Genomic DNA, 18882 nt, shown 5'->3' with positions numbered 1-18882 from the left:
TCCTTGAGATCTAACCTTGCTATCCAGTGTCCCATGGGGAACCTTGTTTGAATGCCTTACTGAAGTCCATTTAGATCACGTCCACCACTTTGCCCTCATAAATTCTCTTTGTTTGTTCTTCAAAAAACTCAATCAAGTTTGTGAGACATAATTTCCCAAGCACAAAGCCATGTTGACTATCCCTAATCAGTCCTTGCTTTTCCAAATACATGTACATCCTGTCCCTCAGGATTCCCTCCAACAATATACCCACCACCGACAACAGGCTCACTGGTCTATAGTTCCCTGGCTTGTCCTTACCTCCTTTCTTAAACAGTAGCACCACGTTAGCCACCATCCAGTCTTCAAGCAACACACCTGTGACTATCGGTGAAATAAATACCTCACCAAGGGGCCCAACAATCTCTTCCCTCACTTCCCACAGAGTTCTAGAGTACATCTCATCAGGTCCTGGGGATTTATCCACTTTTATGCTTTAAAGACATCCAGCATTTCCTTTTCTGTAATATGGACATTTTCAATATGTCACCATCTATTTCCCTACACGCTACATCTTTCATGTGCTTTTCCACAGTAAACACTGATGCAAAATATTTGTTTAGTATCTCCCCTACCTCATGCGGTTTCACACAAAGGCCACCTTGCTGATCTTTGAGGGGCCCTATTCTCTCCCTAGTTACCCTTTTGTCATTAATGTATTTGTAAAAACCCTTTGGATTCTCTTAACTCTATTTGTCAAAGCTATCTCATATCCCTGTTTTGCCCTCCTGATTTCCCTCTCAAGTATACTCCTAATGCCTTTATACTCTTCTTAGGATTAATTTGATTTATCTTGTCTATACCTGACATATGCTTCCTCCTTTTTCTTAACCAAACCCTCAATTTTTTCGTCATCCAACATTCCCTATACCTACCAGCCTTTCCTTTCAGCCGAACAGGAATATACTTTCTCTGGACCCTCATTATCTCATTTCTGAAGGCTTCCCATTTTTCAGCCTCCCCTTTACCTGCGAACATCTGCACCCAATCAGCTTTTGAATGTTCTTGCCTCATACCATCAAAGTTAGCCTTCCTCCAATTTAGAACGTCAACTTTTAGATCTGGGCTATCCTTTTCCATCACTATTTTAAATCTAATGGAATTATGGTCGCTGGCCCCAAAGTGCTCCACCACTGACACCTCAGTCACCTGCCCTGCCTTATTTCCCAAGAGTAGGTCAAGTATTGCACCTTCTCTCGTAGGTACATCACATATTGAATCAGAAAATTTTCTTGTACACACTTAACAAATTCCTCTCCATCCAAACCCTTAACACTATGGCAGTCCCAGCCTATGTTTGGAAAGTTAAAATCCCCTACCATAACCACCCTATTATTTTTACAGATAGACAATAGACAATACACAATAGGTGCAGGAATAGGCCATTTTGCCCTTCGAGCCAGCACCACCATTCATTATGATTATGGCTGATCATCCTCAATCAGTATCCTGTTCCTGCCTTATCCCTATAACCCTTGATTCCACTATCCTTAATAGCTCTATCCAACTCTTTCTTGAAAGTATCCAGACTTTGGCTTCCACAGCCTTCTGGGGCAGAGCATTCCATACACCCACCACTCTCTGGGTGAAGACGTTTCTCCTCAACTCTGTTCTAAGTGGCCTACCCCTTATTTTTAAACTGTGTCCTCTGGTTCGGCACTCACCCATCAGCGGAAACAAGCTTCCTGTCTCCAGAGTATCCAATCCTATTTTCCCAGACACGCTCCGATGTCCAGTGATACATGAATTCAAACAGCAAAGGCAGTAACTGCGCAGGTTCACTACTGAGTTAGTTAGAGTTTTGGTTTCTTTTTTTTCTCTCTCTCTCACTGTTGCCTCACAGTGCCAGAGACCCAGGTTCAATTCCCGCCTCAGGCGACTCTCTGTGTGGAGTCGACACATTCTCCCCGTGTCTGTGTGGGTTTTGTCCGGGTGCTCCGGTTTCCTCCCACAATCCAAAAATGTGCAGGTTAGGTGAATTGGCCATGCTAAATTGTCTGTAGTGTTAGATGAAAGGATAAATGTAGGGGAATGGGTCTGGGTGGGTTGCACTTCAGCGGATCGGTGTGGACTTGTTGGGCCGAAGGGCCTGTTTCCATGCTGTAGGTAATCTAATCATACAATATAATGAAGATAAGTGGGAAACCTTTTAAAAACGAGCAGAGGACAACTAAAAAAGCAGTAAGGAGGGAGAAAATGAAATATGAGTGTAAACCTGCTGGTAATGTAAAGAAAATTGCAAGTTTTTTTATATATATGTGGAAAAAGTGGACATTGGACTGCTGGAAAATGAGGTTTGAGAAATAATAATGGGGAACAGACATCTTGGAAGATCTAATAAAGTAGTTTGCATTCCGTGCTTATTGTCAGAAGAGGGGCTGGCAGGATGTCCAGGATTCACTTTCTGTAAGTGCCACTCAACACCAGCAGACTGGGATTAGTCAGCTGTGATCACATTTAAACAAATTGGAGGTGTACAAGCGTCAGCTTCTAGCTGGTAGCGTTGCAAATCTATGAGGAAGGGCATTGCCACCATCTTCAAGCAGAATGGGAGAGGGAGGAAATTAAAAATTGGTGACCATTCTCTCTGTTGAATATGGATGACAAAACTCTGGCCAAGTTCATTGGGTCAGGTCTATTTGAGAGACCAGACTTGTGTTGAACCCAGAAGGAAGCTATATGAGAGCCTTGCGCTATTTAGAGATACTGCACCTGTGTGCAATACAGAAGGGTGAGAATCTATCTCATCAGCTTGGGACAGAAGATGGCTTTTGACAGAATATTGCACAACTTCATGATGGATGTGCTAGCCGTAACTGACTTTGGGCAAGGACTCCGCAATTGGACCTGACTGCTCTAGAGAAGTTGTCTCAATCAATGGGTGGGAACCAAAAGCTTCTCACCTAAAATCTAGGTCAAGCAATGCTGCCCTCTCTTCCTCACCTTATTTGTATAATGCCTGAGTCCATCAGGAAGGATGTGGGCTTGAGAGGGTAGTATTCTCAGGCAGCAGAGGCCTGCTGGTCAAAGCCTCCCTATACATGGATGATTGAGCCCCTCCAGCTCCTGGAGGAGGGAGCTGACATCTTGGAAATGCACAAACAAACAGGTAGATTAGTATTGTACTAATTGGGTAATCACTTGTTTTTTTAAATCACATGTTGAAGGGAAATTATTACTAAGAACATGGGCTTACATGGTGGTGGTGGTGATGGAGGAAGATTCTCCCAATTGGCTTTGAAATAGCAACAATGGATGCTTTATTTTCACCTGGGGGCAGAGAGGTACTTTATTTTAAATATCGATTGAAAGGTTAAGTTAATCAGGACAACACAATGCCTGCTAGCTTTATCATGCTCAAGTCACTACAATAGGCCTGAAGCTCACTTTTTTGGGACTCAGATGACTGTCATGAACTGGGCCACTGCTGAAAGATTTAGTGTACCACTAGGTACTTCCCAATTTACTGGCACATATTAAATGGAATGGCATTGGCATAGTGGTATTATTGCTGGACTATTAATTCAGACATGCAGGTTATGTTCTGGGGACTTGGTTTTGAATCCAACCATGGCAGATAATAATGTTTGAATTCAATTTTAAAAATCTGGAATTAAGAGTCTAATGAAGATCATGAACCCATTGTCGAGTGGAAAAATCCCTCTGGTTCACGAATATCCTTTAGGAAGTAAACTGCCACCCTCACCTGGTCTAGCCTATATGTGACTTCAGACCCACAGCTTACCAGCCCCCTGGGCAATTAGGGATCACAAGTAACACCAATATCATGTGAATTAATTTTTAAAAAAATTCATCCCTAAAACAACATTGCCAAAAGGTGATGATTGCAGGATGCTTCTGCACAAGAGATCTTGCTAGATGTAACCTGGCTGCGATGCATCCTACATAAGTTCCAACATTTCAAAATGTATTTCATTGACTAGAAAGCACTTTGTATTACTCTGAGGACAGATACTGTTTAAATGTGATGACAGACATCTCGTAGTTGGAGACTGGAGAAACCATTGCCACTGTCAGGATATAGATCCAGAGTCATGGATGACTTGCAGCACGACTAAGATAGAAGAGTGTGAATGGAGAGCAGTCAGGATGGTGGCTTCGCATGTGTTTCGAATCATCTGCCCCTTGCTCTTCTCAGAGATACTTGGCAATCCAACTTTTATGCTTTCTTGAATTGGGCAGAGCACTGAGTATAGGAATTGGGAGGTCATATTGCAGCTGTACAGGATATTGGTTAGGCCACTTTTGGAATTTTGCATGCATTTCTGGTCTCCTTCCAATCGGAAGGATGTTGTGAAACTTGAGAGGAATCAGAAAGGATTTACAAGAATGTTGCCAGAGTTGGAGGATTTGAGCTGTAGGGAGCGGTTGAATAGGCTGGGGCTGTTTTACATGGAGCATTGGAGGCTGAGGGGTAACCTTCTAGAGATTTATAAAATCATAAGGGGCATGGATTGGATAAACAGACAAAGTCTTTTCCCTGGGATGGGGGAGTCCAGAACTAGAGAGCATAGGTTTAGGGTGAGAGGGGAAAGATATAAAAGAGACCTAAGTGGCAACTTTGCACGCAGAGGGTGGTACATGTATGGAATGAGCTGCCAGAGGAAATGGTGGAGCTAGTATGATTGCAACATTTAAGAGGCATCTGGATGGGTATATGAATAGGAAGAGTTTGGAGGGATATGGGATGGGTGCTGGCAGGTGGGACTAGATTGGGTTGGGATATCTGGTTGGCATGGACAGGTTGGACCGAAGGGTCTGTTTCTGTGCTGTACATCTCTATGACTCTGACTCTGACATGGATAATGTCACAGTTTTTTTGCCTGGATCTGCTGTCACTGTGCAGATGCTTGAGCATCTGCACCCAGTTCAAACTGGCCTCAGGCAAGTTGAAACAAAATGAGGCCATGTTCTTTAGGGACTGGTTTGGTTGATCTTTTGTCCCCACCATATCTTAACTTTGGCACCATTGTACACTCTCCCCGAGACAGCTGAAGATACGTTCTCTTGTCTTCTTCTGGAGTATGCCTTTGCCAAAAATCTCTGGAGAGAGATTCAGTGGTTTTTGTCGAAGTTAATCCTGAGTTCCGTGACATGGGACTGTGCGTTCTGTGGTCGATTCCCAGGGGTGGATGCTGAGATGGACTGTTCTTGGAAGATCATCAGCTCAGTGAAAGCTGCTCTTGGTTCTACCAGAACCTTTCAGTGTGAAGAGCTCTCCTGAACAGATTGTCACAGACAGACACATTCCAAAAGCTCCAGGACTGTGTTCACAGGGAGGCATTAAAGCTTGGGCAGTCACCACAAAGAAGCAGTGAGGAAAGGTCTTTCAGCCATACTGTACCGAGGAGCTGTTAACTTCTAGCACCCCTGTCAGTATGGACTTGTAGTTAATCTGTACAGTTAATGCCATATTTATTTGCTGTCTCAAATTTGCAATTGAATCAAAAGAAAGGTGCTCAATTCATGAAGGTTATATTTGTGTAATTTCTAACGCACTATTTGAAATATTTAGTAATGTACTTTATCCATAACTATCTACAAAATAAAATACTGAAAGTGTTGCCATTCACAGGCAGCAAATCCTTGAAATGATCTTGAATGTTGCTGATTTACTAACCTCAGGCTTGTCTGAAGGAGTTAACGAGAGAATGGGCTGTGTCTAGCCAGGATCTGGTTTGCTGAGCTGAGTCTTCACTAACTCAATATTTTTCGGAGCTGCTTTAATAATATTACATCATTTTTTAACATCATACTATTATTAAATCATTACTGATTTATTCAATGAATACCATTGAAGTCTTAAAGGAATAAATGTAAGACATTCATTCTCCCCGACTGCTGTTGTATGATTCATATTTATTGAGCGTGAGCACAAAGTGATGAATCGCTCATACACACTTCGGGAGACAGTTTGCCCAATGTATACAGGACCCTGAACACCAATATTGTTTTTACTAGTTCAGTATGAGCTCAGCAATCTAATTAAACTCCACATAGACCTCCTGCCGCTATGTCTTGCTGTCAGTTTGGACAAAGTTAATACTCCTCCTGTTTGCTCTGTTAAATTGGCTTCACTAGTCAAATGGAAGGGTGCTCGCCGTTATTGATCAGTCATTAAGTTGTGGCAAGTCAGGGATTTCCTGTGAATTGCGAAACAAGGCAGTGGCCAATTTGCTCCGCTCCATAGATTATCAGGTCATTGCTATATGAGTTTCACACTTATTGGCAGTTAAGCTCATCATATGCTATACAATACGCTGAAGGATTATCATGGTCTGGGCAAGGATTTGAATCTAAATATCAGATGTCGGGAACATTCCTGCTGTGCCATGGGAATAAAGTTACACTTGGTAATGATCAACAGAAATACCCTTTTAACAATGTGACCATTGGGAATGATTGTCACTCATGTCCTGAAACTGAGCCATTAGAAATGCTGCCTTCTGTTCCTTCAATTTGTGAATTATTTTCCAGAATTCCTCTTCCCTACCTTTTACTTTCCTTCTGAAATTATCTTAAAGGGTCCAAAAGGGTTTTTTTTCAGGATGGCAGTCTGTGACCATTGGAGTTCAGCAGGAGTCTGTATTGGACCACAGCTATTCGTGTTACACACTAACAATCTAGATGAAGGAACTAAGGGCATTGTTGCTCATTTTACAGATGCACAAAGACAGGTCCAGGGAGAGGTAGTGTTGAGGAAGTAGCTAGGCTGCAGATGGACAGAGTGCGAAAAGAAGTGACGGGTACATCACAATGTGGAAAAGTGTGAAACTATGTACTTTGGAAGGAACAACAGAGGCATAGACTATTTTCTAAATGTGATGAGGCTTTGGAAATCTGAAGCGCAAAGGTACTTGGAAGTGCTAATTTAGAATTCCCTTAAGATTAACATGTACATTTGGTTGGCATTTGGGAAGATAAATTCAATGTTAGCATTCCATTTCAAGAGGGCTAGTCCTGAAGAAGGGTTACACCTGAAACATTGACTTCTCCACATCCTTCTGCTGCCTGGTTTGCTGCGTTCTTCCAGCCTCCTGCTGGTATACTAAGTGTACAAGAGCAGAAATATGCTGCTTAGGGTGCATACACCTCTGGTCAGAGTGCATTTGGAATGTTGTGTGTAATTTTGGGCCCATACCTAAGGGCGATGTGCTGGCGTTGGAGATCCAGAGCAGATTCACAAGAATAAGCAGGAAATGAAGGGCTTTGCCACATGAGGATCAGTACAGGACTCTGGGTTTGTACTGAATGGAGTTTAGGAGGATGGGGATGGTTGCAGAAAAAATCTTTTGAAACAGACAGAATACTGAAAGGCCAAGATGGAGTGGACATGGAGAAGGTGTTTCTAGTAGTGGAGACTAGTGCCAAAGGGCACAGCCTCATAGTGAAAGGATGACACTTTGGATCTCAGATGATGAGAAATTTCTTCAGCCAGAGAGTGGTGAATCTGTGGAGACCAAGTCATTGAGCGTATTTAAGATAGAGATAGATAGGTTCTTGATTAGTAAGGGGATCAAGGATTATGGGAGAAGGTAGGAGACTGGGATTGAGGAAAATATCAGCCATGACTCAATGGTGGATGAGACTCGATGGGCTGAATGGTCTAATTCTGCTCCTGTATCTTATGATCTCATCTGTGGTATTCTTCTTGAGTTTGATGTATTTTTTTTTCATTTTACTCCCTGTTGAACTGCCCCACTCTAATACTAATTTATCCTCAATTATTTTAATATCGCCCTCATTAAACAGATATACCCTGTTTGTCCCAGTTGATGTCTTGTGACCTCATTGCATCATTATCCAGTCTTCTTCCAGAAACGCTGAGCAAAAAATTAAAATAATCCTAAACCTTCCGTGATAAATTGACTGAATGGAGCATGTCACCAGGTGCCCAGCTCCAGGGAAATCAGGCCTGTTATTTTATTCTGAGTTGGGCCATTGGGTTCAGGATGTATATCAGTCATTGTCACACTTCGTATTACACTCACTGCAATCCAAACTAATTATTTTGCAAGTAAATCTCGACAGATATTTGCTCCGATTGAGAGAAAGTACAGTGATATAATTGAGGGCATTCTCGATGCCACCCAGGATTATGTAGGTTAGCTGCATCAGTTGGGGTAAATGTAGAGTAATAGGTTCAGGGAATGGGTCTCAGTTGGTTACTCTTCAGAGAGTTGGTGTGGACTTGTTGGGCTGAAGAGTCTGTTTCCACACTGTCGGGAATCTAGGATCCTAATGTCTTTGCAACAAAGTCAAAGCCAAGTTTATAGAAATTATAGAATTGTTGGAAAAAGGCACACTTTTATGAAAGCTTTTTATCTTGCGCTCACCAGGATAGTTTTCAAGCACATCATGTCAAGAAGCAAACCAACATTTATGAATTGTAAGATGAAAAATTTCCAAAAACTGTGTCTTTTCAGCAATACTCTGTATCACCAATTGACTATTTAATTCTAAGATTGTTGTATTAGTTATTAGTAGAGTTAGGCCTCTACATTAATCAAGTAAAAAAAAATGGATTGAGTATTGAGTCGTTTTGACTCGAACAAAAAGACAAAATAGTGATAGGCAAAACCATTAGTAAATCTAGAGTGAAGATCGAAAAGGATGGAGCAAGTAGATAAATTGCTCGATTTAGGATAACTGATAACAGGAGGTGGCAGATATGATGCTAACATAAGATGAAGGATGGAAATAGCAAGAAGTGAGCATTGTGGCATTGGGTGGCACTGTGATGCATCAACAACAAAAAAGCTCAAGTGGGGGAACTGTGGGGGAGAAATGACAAGACACTGCATTCTATCCACTTTCCAGTATCCCTCAGAAATGTGGACAATAAGTAAAGATCAAAAGAATAAAATTGAAGCCTTTTAAATGTGACCCTAAGATGTATGCAATAAATTCCAGAAAAGGATCATAAGACAAGAACTGCTTGAAATTGGTAGTGCAAAAAGATCACTTGAAATGTAATGTCCAGAAAAGTAAATATCATAGTTTCAGCCAGTTAATAAGAGATCGAAATTTATGGAGAGCTTTTGCACAGACAAAGTAAGAGGCAGCAGATAGATAGGTCAAACTAGTCATAATTGGGTGACTGATGCCTCAGATTGGTTGCACATCAGCTATGGTGAACTTGTGAAGATGACACAAGATGTCCATAGCACATTATGAAACAGATCTCTTCCAGGAGTAGCTACATGCAGCTGCAGCAGCAATGATGTAGTTTGCCACAATGCAATTTCCTTCGAAATTTCACACTATCAAAGATTGAGATTGTCATTGTAATTGCCAATTCAGAGCTTGGGAAGTCTTGCAGCTCTGTATGTAGTGTCCCCATTTGAATCTGAAGGTATTAGTTCAAATCCCAATCCAGGACTTGATAATGAAAGAAATATTTATGATAATTAACCGACTAATACTTCCAATTCATCAAGATAAAAAATAACAATTTTAACCTTTATAGGTAAAGGTCCAATCCAGAGTGCCATGACTGCCCAAAGGGTGAAAAAAAAGGGACGTCCTGAATCTACCATCAAGGAACAGGGATCAACCGCTATGCTGTTAGCATCAGACTGACTTACACTAGCTGACCAACCAACTGAGCCAACTTGCTTTCCATGGAGCATGAGTTTCTGGAGCTAGGGATAGTGATGTTAGAGTCTCCAATTTACTTTCATCTCATTGCTGACTGGGAATTCTTCCATTCTTAGTTGCAGCCATTGGAACATATTGGAAGGATTTTACAAGTTGATACTTGTTTGAATGTGTTATGATTGCATGGCCAACAAGTTCGGAGTGGGGATTGAACTGATATACTTGTTCAAAGGCAGGGAAGCCAGCTGGTGTCCTCACTTCATAATTACTAAAGAGTTTCAGTACTCATAGTAACTAGGTTTAAGAAGTGCTAGAGATGTTGGCAAATCTTCACAGAACAACTACTGAACTGGAACATTTAACATGATGAAAAAAAGAGTTTGAGCTAGAGGGCAAAACAAACCTTTCTTATAAGGTTGTACAATTTGTATGACTGATTATTCCAACAATGGACAAGGCATTTTAACACTAAAAATTCCTTATTCTGAACTTCTTTGATAAGATTCCTCACAGTATGCTATTGCAGAAAATATAGACACATGGGATTGAGGGTGATTTAGTAGTTTAGATCAGAAATTAGCTCCCTGAAAGAAGTGGTTGGTGGGAAATGTTCACCCTGGAACTCAGTTACTAGTGGTGTACTGCAAGGATTGGTTTTGGAGCCACTGGTATTTGTCATTTTTATAGATGACCTGGATGAGGGCGTAAAAGGATGGGTTAGTAAATTTGCTAATGACACTAAGGTCAGTGGAGTTGTAGACAGCGCTGAAGGATATTGTAGGTTACCAGGGCCATAGATAAACTGCAGAGCTGGGCTGAGAGGTGGCGAATGGAGTTTAGTGTGGAAAGGTGTGAGGTGATTCACTTTGGAAGGAGTAACAGGAATACAGAGTACTGGGCTAATGGTAAGATTCTTGGTAGTGTGGATACATAGAGAGATCTTGATGTCCATGTGCATAGATTCCTGAAAATTGTCACCCAGGTTGATAAGATTGTTAAGAGGCGTATGGTGTGTTAGCTTTTAGTGGTAGAGGGATTGAGTTTCAGGTCATGTTGCAGCTGTACAAAACTGGTGTGGCCACACTTTGAGTATTGCTTACAGTTCTGGTCACCGCATTATAGGAAGGATGCAGAAGCATTGGAAAGGGTGCAGAGGAGATTTAGTAAGATGTTGCCTGGTATGGCGGGAAGGTCTTATTGGAAGGTTGAGGGACTTGAGGCTGTTATTGTTAGAAAGAGGAAGGTTGAGAGGTGGCTTTATAGAGGCATACAAGATGATCAGAGATTTAGATAGGTTGTACAGAGAGAGCCTTTTTCCTCAGATGGTGATGGCTAGCATGAGGGGACATAGCTTTAAATTGAGGGGTAATAGATATAGGACAGATGTCAGAGGTAGGTTCTTTACTTAGAGAGTAGCAAGAGCACAGAATGCCCTGCCTGCAACAGTAGTAGACTCGCCATCTTTAAGAACCATTTAAATCATCATTGGATAAACATATGGATGATAATGCAATAGTGTAGGTTAGATGAGCTTCAGATTGGTTTCACAGGTCGGCACAACATCGAGGGTTGAGGAGCCTGTACTGCGCTGTAATGTTCTACGTTCTTCTCAATTCTACCTAATGAGAAATCTCCATCATCCCAAGTGGTTGGATGCTATGAACAGGTAATAATTAATATATTAATGAGAGTTAATTATTCACCCATTATTTCTGTAACTGCATTGCTAATATCTTCAACAATAAATGTTGAGTAGGAGATTCACTTCTTGGGTTCTGCATCATCAATGTTACCGGTGTTCAAAGAAATTTGATGTATTTTATGTGACATTGAAAATCAGACTTAAGTGTATAAAGGCTGTGAAAACATCCCAGCTGTAATGAAAACAAAGACATATCAACAGAGATTATGACACCATGCCAAGCTGCTTATTTATGAATAGAAACAGTATGCAAGGAAATGGGGAAAAAGCAGGCAATTGACATGAGGTAGTGATGCTTATTTAAAGAGCCAATGCAGGCACAAAATGCCAATTGGTTTCTTTCTGTGCTGTAACAATCCTGTGATTCTGTTGTTCTGTTCTGTACAGCTACGACACTGGAATCTAGGAGAAAGTGAGGACTGCAGCTACTGGAGATCAGAGTCAGGAGTGCGGTGCTAGAAAAGCACAGCAGGTCAGGCAGCATCCAAAGAGCAGGAATCCTGATGACGGGCTTATGCTTGAAACATCGATTCTCCTGCTGATTTTAAATACGATTGCTGAGGTATACCTTCTCTACAACTAAATAACAACTTAAATCCAATCCACGATTTACTGAAAAATAGTCTCTTTTTGATCATTAGTAAAATGATAAAAAGATTGATAAGCCCATCAAATATATTTGTTCATCAGTAACCACTTTTACCGATACACAATTTTTGTTCTGTTTCAGATCACATCACAGTCTTGTTCTTGTGCAAAGACTAAATGGCAGAGAAAAGATCCAAGAAGTCACCCACAGTTAATCTTGCTCAAATTTGATTGTATTGATATCAAAGAATCAGCATTTAAACAGGTTCCACAGTGAGTGGACAATGCACAGTATCAATTACCATTCAAGTGACTGGATATAAAATTATTGTTCTGACATGAAAACTTAGGAACACCTCAGGTTCAACTGAGCTCATTTTAAAGCAATCTTTCCAAAGCAAAATAACATGTTTTATATCACATGATCTAGTACTCCCATTCTCGTGAGTACAGCAATTTACTATTAACAATTTCATAGAAGATATACAAATGCTATTTTAAAAAAACAAAGCCTTCATTGACAATGCTGCTTTGGAGCTGCATTTCAGAAGTTATGGCTGGGAATCCTTGGAAACGTTGTACTATTTCCTGGGGTTCCCATAAATATGCAGAAAAAAATTTGAAAACTGCTGTTTTTAATTACAGTACTTGAATGCAGTACTTGAAAATAGTTTTTACCTTTTTACCATTTGCCAATGTCACCAGATGCCAGATTTAATTACTTGTAAACATCTTAGGGTTAATTTCAGGGTCTTGAAACTCATTTTTATCTCTGAAAATTTACTCCTTACGAAAAGTATTCAATAGCACCTTATTGCATAAAAAGAACAAAATTAACTTTTAAAACAGTTTTTTACAAAAATAAAGTTTAGACTGTGATTTTAAAAATGTCACATCTTTTATCTTCATCCACATAAATTTTTAATTTTAGTGCTAAGTACTATTTATTCAGAATTCATTTTTCTAAACAGTACAGTGTTATTTTTCTGATGAAGGATCACTCCAAAAGTTAACTGTTTTTCCTCAGCAGATGCTGCCAGACGTATTGCATTTCTCTTGTAGTCGGTTTTTGTTTCAGATTTCTAGCATCTGCTGTTCTTTGAAATTATTTTATTATGACAATATTATTTTCTACAAACTGATATTTTCAACTGTATTTATTACAAGGATTTTGAAAATGTGGCAAAGAGATGGCCTTGGAGTATTTAAGAACTTATATTAGTATAACAACTAGTATATTTTGGTCTTATTTAGATATAGCTTGTTGTAAAATGCAATAGTTTGGCAGGAAATCAACCCAGAAATTCCAAATTATGCAGATTTGTACAATCAATTTCTTCATGATACTATGGGTAACTTGTCTTACTGAAAGTATTTGTGGCATTCCAAAACTGCTTTAGAACATTTTGCAATGACAAGCATACACACAAAATATCCTCATGCTTTAAGAAATTATTTATTAATCTGTACAGATTTACTCAAAACCTTGGGCTATTTTGTCCAATCCTGTATGAATCTACAGTTCTGTAAAGGTTTCATGTCACACTAACAAGAAATGAGAAATCATCAAAGCAAGAATGTGTGGAAGTTTCTTCCCCAGAGAGCAGTGGAAAGAGGATAATTGAATATGGTTAAGGCTGCATTAAATAGTGTGCAAGGAAATGGGAAATAAGCAGGAGCTGGTTAACGAGATAGTCAAAAGGCATAGGGTTTATTTGAGAAATTGGACTTCAGATCATCATATATCAGTTGTGATCTTTTCAGATGAAAGGGGTCTACTGCTCCTAAGTCATCTGTTTGTCTGTAAATTTGAATACTATAGCTAAACATACATGTTCAGAATCAATGAGTCATACAGCATGAAAATAGAGCCTTAGGTCCAACCAGTCCATGCTGACCATGTTCCCAAACTAAACTCACCTCACCAGCCTGCGCTTGACCCATATCCCTCCAAACATTTCCTATTCATGAATTTATCCAAATGTGTTTTAAATATTGTAACCCGTACCTGCATCCACCACTTTCTGTGGCAGTTCATTCCACACACAAACCACTCTCTGTGTAAAAAAGTGTTGCCCCTCATGTCTATTGAAAAGTTTTCTCATCTCCCCTTAAAAATAGGCCCCCTAGTTTTTAACTCCCGCACCTTAGGGATAACATCCTTGTCATTCACCTTTTCTATGCTCCTCATGATTTTATAAACCTCACTAAGATCAACTTCCTCAACCTCCTGTGCTCCAGTGAAAAAAAGTCCCAGTCTTTCCAGTCTAATTTTATATCTCAAATCTTCCATTCCCGCAACATTCTGGTTAATATTTTCTGAACCCTCTCCTGTTTAACAATATATTTCCTATAACATTTACTTGCGTAATCTGCTGAGAAATGTTATGCTGTACCCAGAATCATGTGTCTCAGCTTATGAATTTTTTTCAAGTTCTAATTAAGTAAATAAACTTAAGATGCTTCATCGATATGATATTTTGAAATGTCATCGGTGGGCTTGGAGGTGTGATCAATTTACAATTTCAATATATTGAGTTATTGTCAGAGAATGTTAGGAACACTATGCAGAATATTAAACTTTTGCCTGAAACAGAAATTCTGCACCAAAACTTAATGGCTTGGAAATTATAACTGGATCAAGAAAGTATCTACCTGAAATTAACTACAGGTGCAGATTTTGTTTAGACGTGCCAGCAGGCTTTTATATTTGTATGGTTCAATGAGCATTTTTTTCAGTAAAAGATGTTCTTTAATAGGCATGAGGTCAGCTCAGGCAGGAATTACACTGCTTCATGTACAAACGCCTGAAGCTTGTGAGACTATCTCCTGCAGGAGGCTTCATACATCAAAGTTTCAGGTACGTGGTTCACTTCTCTCACAATCAGGGAAGGTAGTAATCATGACTGATTCAGAAGGATCTGGGGTCAATTGCCCTGTTGCCATAAGTTCATAGGTTCATAGGATATAGGGGCAGAATTAGGCCATTCGGCCCATTGAATCTGCTCTACCATTCAATCAGCCCCATTTTCCCGCCTTCTCCCCATAACCCTTCAACCCATTACCAACTAAAAGTCTGTCTAACTCCCCCACCCGCCACCTTAAATTTGCTCACACTCCCAGCAAGCACCGCACTTTGGGATAGTGAATTCCACAGATTCACAACCCTTTGAGAGAAGAAGTTTCTCCTAGAATCTGTTTTAAATTTGCTCCCCCTATTTCTAAGACATGACCTCTCATCCCAGAATGCCCCACATCTGCTCCACGTCTATGTCAACCATACCTTTTATCATCACCTCAATTTGATCCTCCCTCATTCTTCTACATTTCCAGAGAGTATAGACCTGAAGTGTTCAATCTCTCTTCACACGACAAACGCCTCATCTCTAGGATCAATCTAGGGAACCTCCTCTGAACTGCCCCCCGCCCCCATTATCTCGTGCTTCCCAAATAAGGAGAGCAAAACTGCGCAAAAGGGCCGGGGACCCTTTTGGCGCTGGCGCTGGCGCTGGCGGCGCTATCCACGGTGCTGAATTCCAGTTGGGACATTAGCTGCCCTCTCGGCTGGTAAGAAGACGACCCTGCGATATTATTTGAAAGAGGGCACAGGGGGCTAACACCTTCAATACCTTAACATCTTATCTGGCTGACACCAATTGTTACAGTTAACCTGAGAATGTAACTTAAAAAGAAGTTTTGTGATTTACATATGAAAGAAGTGAAACTATCGTGGTCATTCTAACAGATGAGAAACTCAACAAACAGTCAAGGTGTTTTTCAATGTATAATTTCACTTTAAACTTTGGCTATAAATTCTGTGTCTTATAATTGTGTCCTCCACAACCGCCTGATGAAGGAGCCGCGCTCTGAAAGCTAGTGCTTCCAATTAAACCTGTTGGACTATAACCTGGTGTTGTGTGATTTTTAACTTTGAAAGAGAGCGAGCGAGTTTGCCCAATCTGCTGAGCACGTTCACCTGAAAAAAAAACTCCCGAAAAGACATGAGGCATGCATCAATCTCACTCCTTAATCAACGAGCTGTACTGCAAACTCCAAGGAAAGTTGGGTGACGATGCTAAGCAGCCACTGAACGATCAGGAACTGCTTTACGAATGGACTTACCGCCCCCCACCCGCCCCCGACCCTCCCCCCAACCCCGAGTGCGGTCGGCTCACCGAAGACGGTGTTGGCGAATCCGTACCAGATGCAGCCCAGCTCCCCGATGAGCCAGCGCTGCCGGGCGCTGGCGGCGAAGCTGAACGGGGTGCCCAGGGTCGAGACCAGCAGGTCACTCACCGAGATGTTGGCGAGCAGCAGGTTGACGGGAGAGCGTAGTGCCTTGAAGCGGCAGAAGAGCAGCAGCACCAGCGAGTTGTTGGTGAAACCCAGCAGCCCGATGCTGCCCAGGCACAGGGCGGCGACCAGGTGCCCGTTGGCGCTCAGGGTGAACCCTGGAGCTGGCTGCTGAGGAGAGAGAGGCAGCCTGTGCCCGCACAGCCCCTGGCTGCCCTCGCTGCAATTCATACTCAGGTTGGGGGAGAGCATCTCGGACCGACACAGCCAGCCGGCAAAGGAGCAGGTAAGCCTCTGCGCTCTGCACTCTGCACTCCGCCTGCTTTGCCATGCTGCTCTGTTTTTCTTTCAAACAAGCCGCTCCCCTTGAGTGGAGCTGACGTGCAGTCAGACAGAGAGAGAGAGAACCAGCCCTGCCCCTCTACCCCAGTTGACCAGAGGCAAGCACTGGGCCAGTCGCTGCACGCATTCCTGAGCAAACAGAACCTGTCAGCTCAGACAGAGGGCTGGCTCTGCTATCTTAATGCTGCCAAAACAGGGGGAACATCAACTGCACCGACCCGTCTACCCCCGCCCCATTTCTCAACACCTTCCACCGCCGGTCCCTGGAGCCAGAGGGCATCTTTACCAACCCCCGTCCCCCTGACGGTGCTGTGCTGGAAAGGGCAGGTTTCAGTCAGGGGGACATCAAATCCACTTGCTCTTCATGGGTTCACGAAGGGGAAAGGGCCCCTCGCTCAGTCCTCAACTTTGCCGGAATGACAATCTGAGAGAGAAAGTGACAAATACTTCACCTGCCCCTTCTTTAAAAAAACATTACCTGCAGGAGACATCGGGAATATCACTTACCCTGCCCTCCCACACATCGGGAATACCACTCATCCTGCCCTCCCACACATCGGGAATACCATTCCCCCTGCCCTCCCACACATCGGGAATACCATTCCCCCTGCCCTCCACACATCGGGAATATCACTCACCCTGCCCTCCCACACATTGTGAATTCCACTCACCCTGCCCTCGCACACATCGGGACAATCACATCCTGCCCTCCCAGACATCGGGAATACCACTCACCCTGCCCTCCCACAGATCCAGAAGACCACTGGCTCTGCCCTGGCCCTGCTGATAAAGCAAAGGAGAGATACTCAACAATGCCGCACCTCAGCTTCAGTTGGGCAACAGAAGATAATGATTTTGAGCATCTCTATACACGTGACCTGGGGCTCAGGTGGAAAAGTGGGTGCACTAATAGCTGAATAATAGGGTAAGTGGAGTGTGGGGAGGCTCAATCCTGATGGAGATGATAGGAACAGTGATGCAGAGTGGGACATGAAGGTTAGAGGGATGCATCTGTCGGTTCCCATTTTTCATTAAATCCCAACCATGCAATGAACATGAAAATGGCTGTCAGCACACCTAGGGTTGCTAGAGTATGTTTGTTTTATTTTGTCTGTGGGGACATAGACACCTTCCCCTGATGCAGGACATTAAAAATTGTCCAAAAATCACACATAGAGCTTCAAATGATAACACAACAGAGTTCATTAATAGAAAAGGGCACCACTTGGATAACATCTAAGTCATCCGTCAACATCACTAAAATATCTCAGAGATCTGTGCCAGGATCCCTGGAAACTGCCATAATGACTATATCCTTGATAAGTCCCATGATCCTCTTTCAATCTAAGGGTCAGACACATTAACAAGGATGGTTGCTGGGAGTCAAGGGCTATCCTCTGCACCCATTTCTCATAGCTTCACACTTGGTTAGCTCAATTGGCTAAATGGCTGGTTTCTGAATGCAGAGTAATGACAACAATGTGAGTTTGAGCTGAGTTCATCATGGACAACTTTGCTTTTCAACCTCTCCCCTCACCCAAGTCATGATGTCCCTCAGATTAAGTCACCATCCATTATTGCTCTCTGAGATAATGAGAGAGCAGCTGAATGGTTGTCTAGGACTATGACAACTTACCTTACCTTACTGGAATGCCTTGACTGAACCCAAGCCCAGGTACAACGCAGCTCACTATTTCATGAGTATCACCATGAATCAGATGTCAGGCCTCTGGATGCTGAGGTCCAGATGCTTGGATTGAATTGGGGACTTTGCATTACACTCTAGACAGTGTTATGCATAATCCTAGCATGCTGTGTGACTTGCACAAATGGAACAGTCCAAGAGGGAAGGTAATGGATGCTGAAGAGATGCAGCAGTCTTCTGCTGAGGAATATAAAGGTATTGAGTGGGAAGAACACCATCTTGATGTTGGAGTGTTGCAATGTAGGACTTTATTGACATCAGCTTTCGGTAGATCTGAGTTAGGAGAAGACATTATTCATTGATTGTAAGTTTGTTGCTGTTCCAAAGGCAAGAAGTCTCTATTTAGTTTCAAATGTAGCATTTGTTCCTTCTTCACTTCACATGTTGTATGGTAAAAAGTTAATGTTAACAAATGTTTGAAGGCTTCACAACATCTGCTGCTCCCATATTGAAAAGTGACAACATGTTGTATTCTGATGGACATTAGAAAAAGAGTAGCACTGTTTCAGATAGAGTTCAAACATTATGTAGTGCAAAGGCAAGGAAGCTTTTGTGGCTTGGTTTTTGGTCTGCTAATTAAAATGATATTGGG

The 18882-nt window shown here is 41.9% G+C and overlaps 1 protein-coding gene across 1 annotated transcript in view; it reads right to left on the bottom strand.

Annotated features, from left to right (window-relative positions):
• The window catches only part of LOC140479052 (pinopsin-like), a 73836-nt gene extending 57347 nt beyond the window's left edge, over positions 1 to 16489 (bottom strand). The window contains exon 1 of the mRNA XM_072572861.1: positions 16126 to 16489. Within this exon, the coding sequence (XP_072428962.1) occupies positions 16126 to 16474 (349 nt within the window). The 5' untranslated portion in view covers positions 16475 to 16489. The remainder of the gene's footprint in view (positions 1 to 16125) is intronic.
• Between the last annotated feature and the right edge of the window lie 2393 nt (positions 16490 to 18882).

This window comes from Chiloscyllium punctatum, chromosome 6 (assembly GCF_047496795.1).
Source record: "Chiloscyllium punctatum isolate Juve2018m chromosome 6, sChiPun1.3, whole genome shotgun sequence".
Taxonomy (NCBI): Eukaryota; Metazoa; Chordata; class Chondrichthyes; order Orectolobiformes; family Hemiscylliidae; genus Chiloscyllium; species Chiloscyllium punctatum.
Note: the sequence above shows the minus strand (reverse complement) of the source record. Positions and strands in the feature narration are given on the sequence as shown.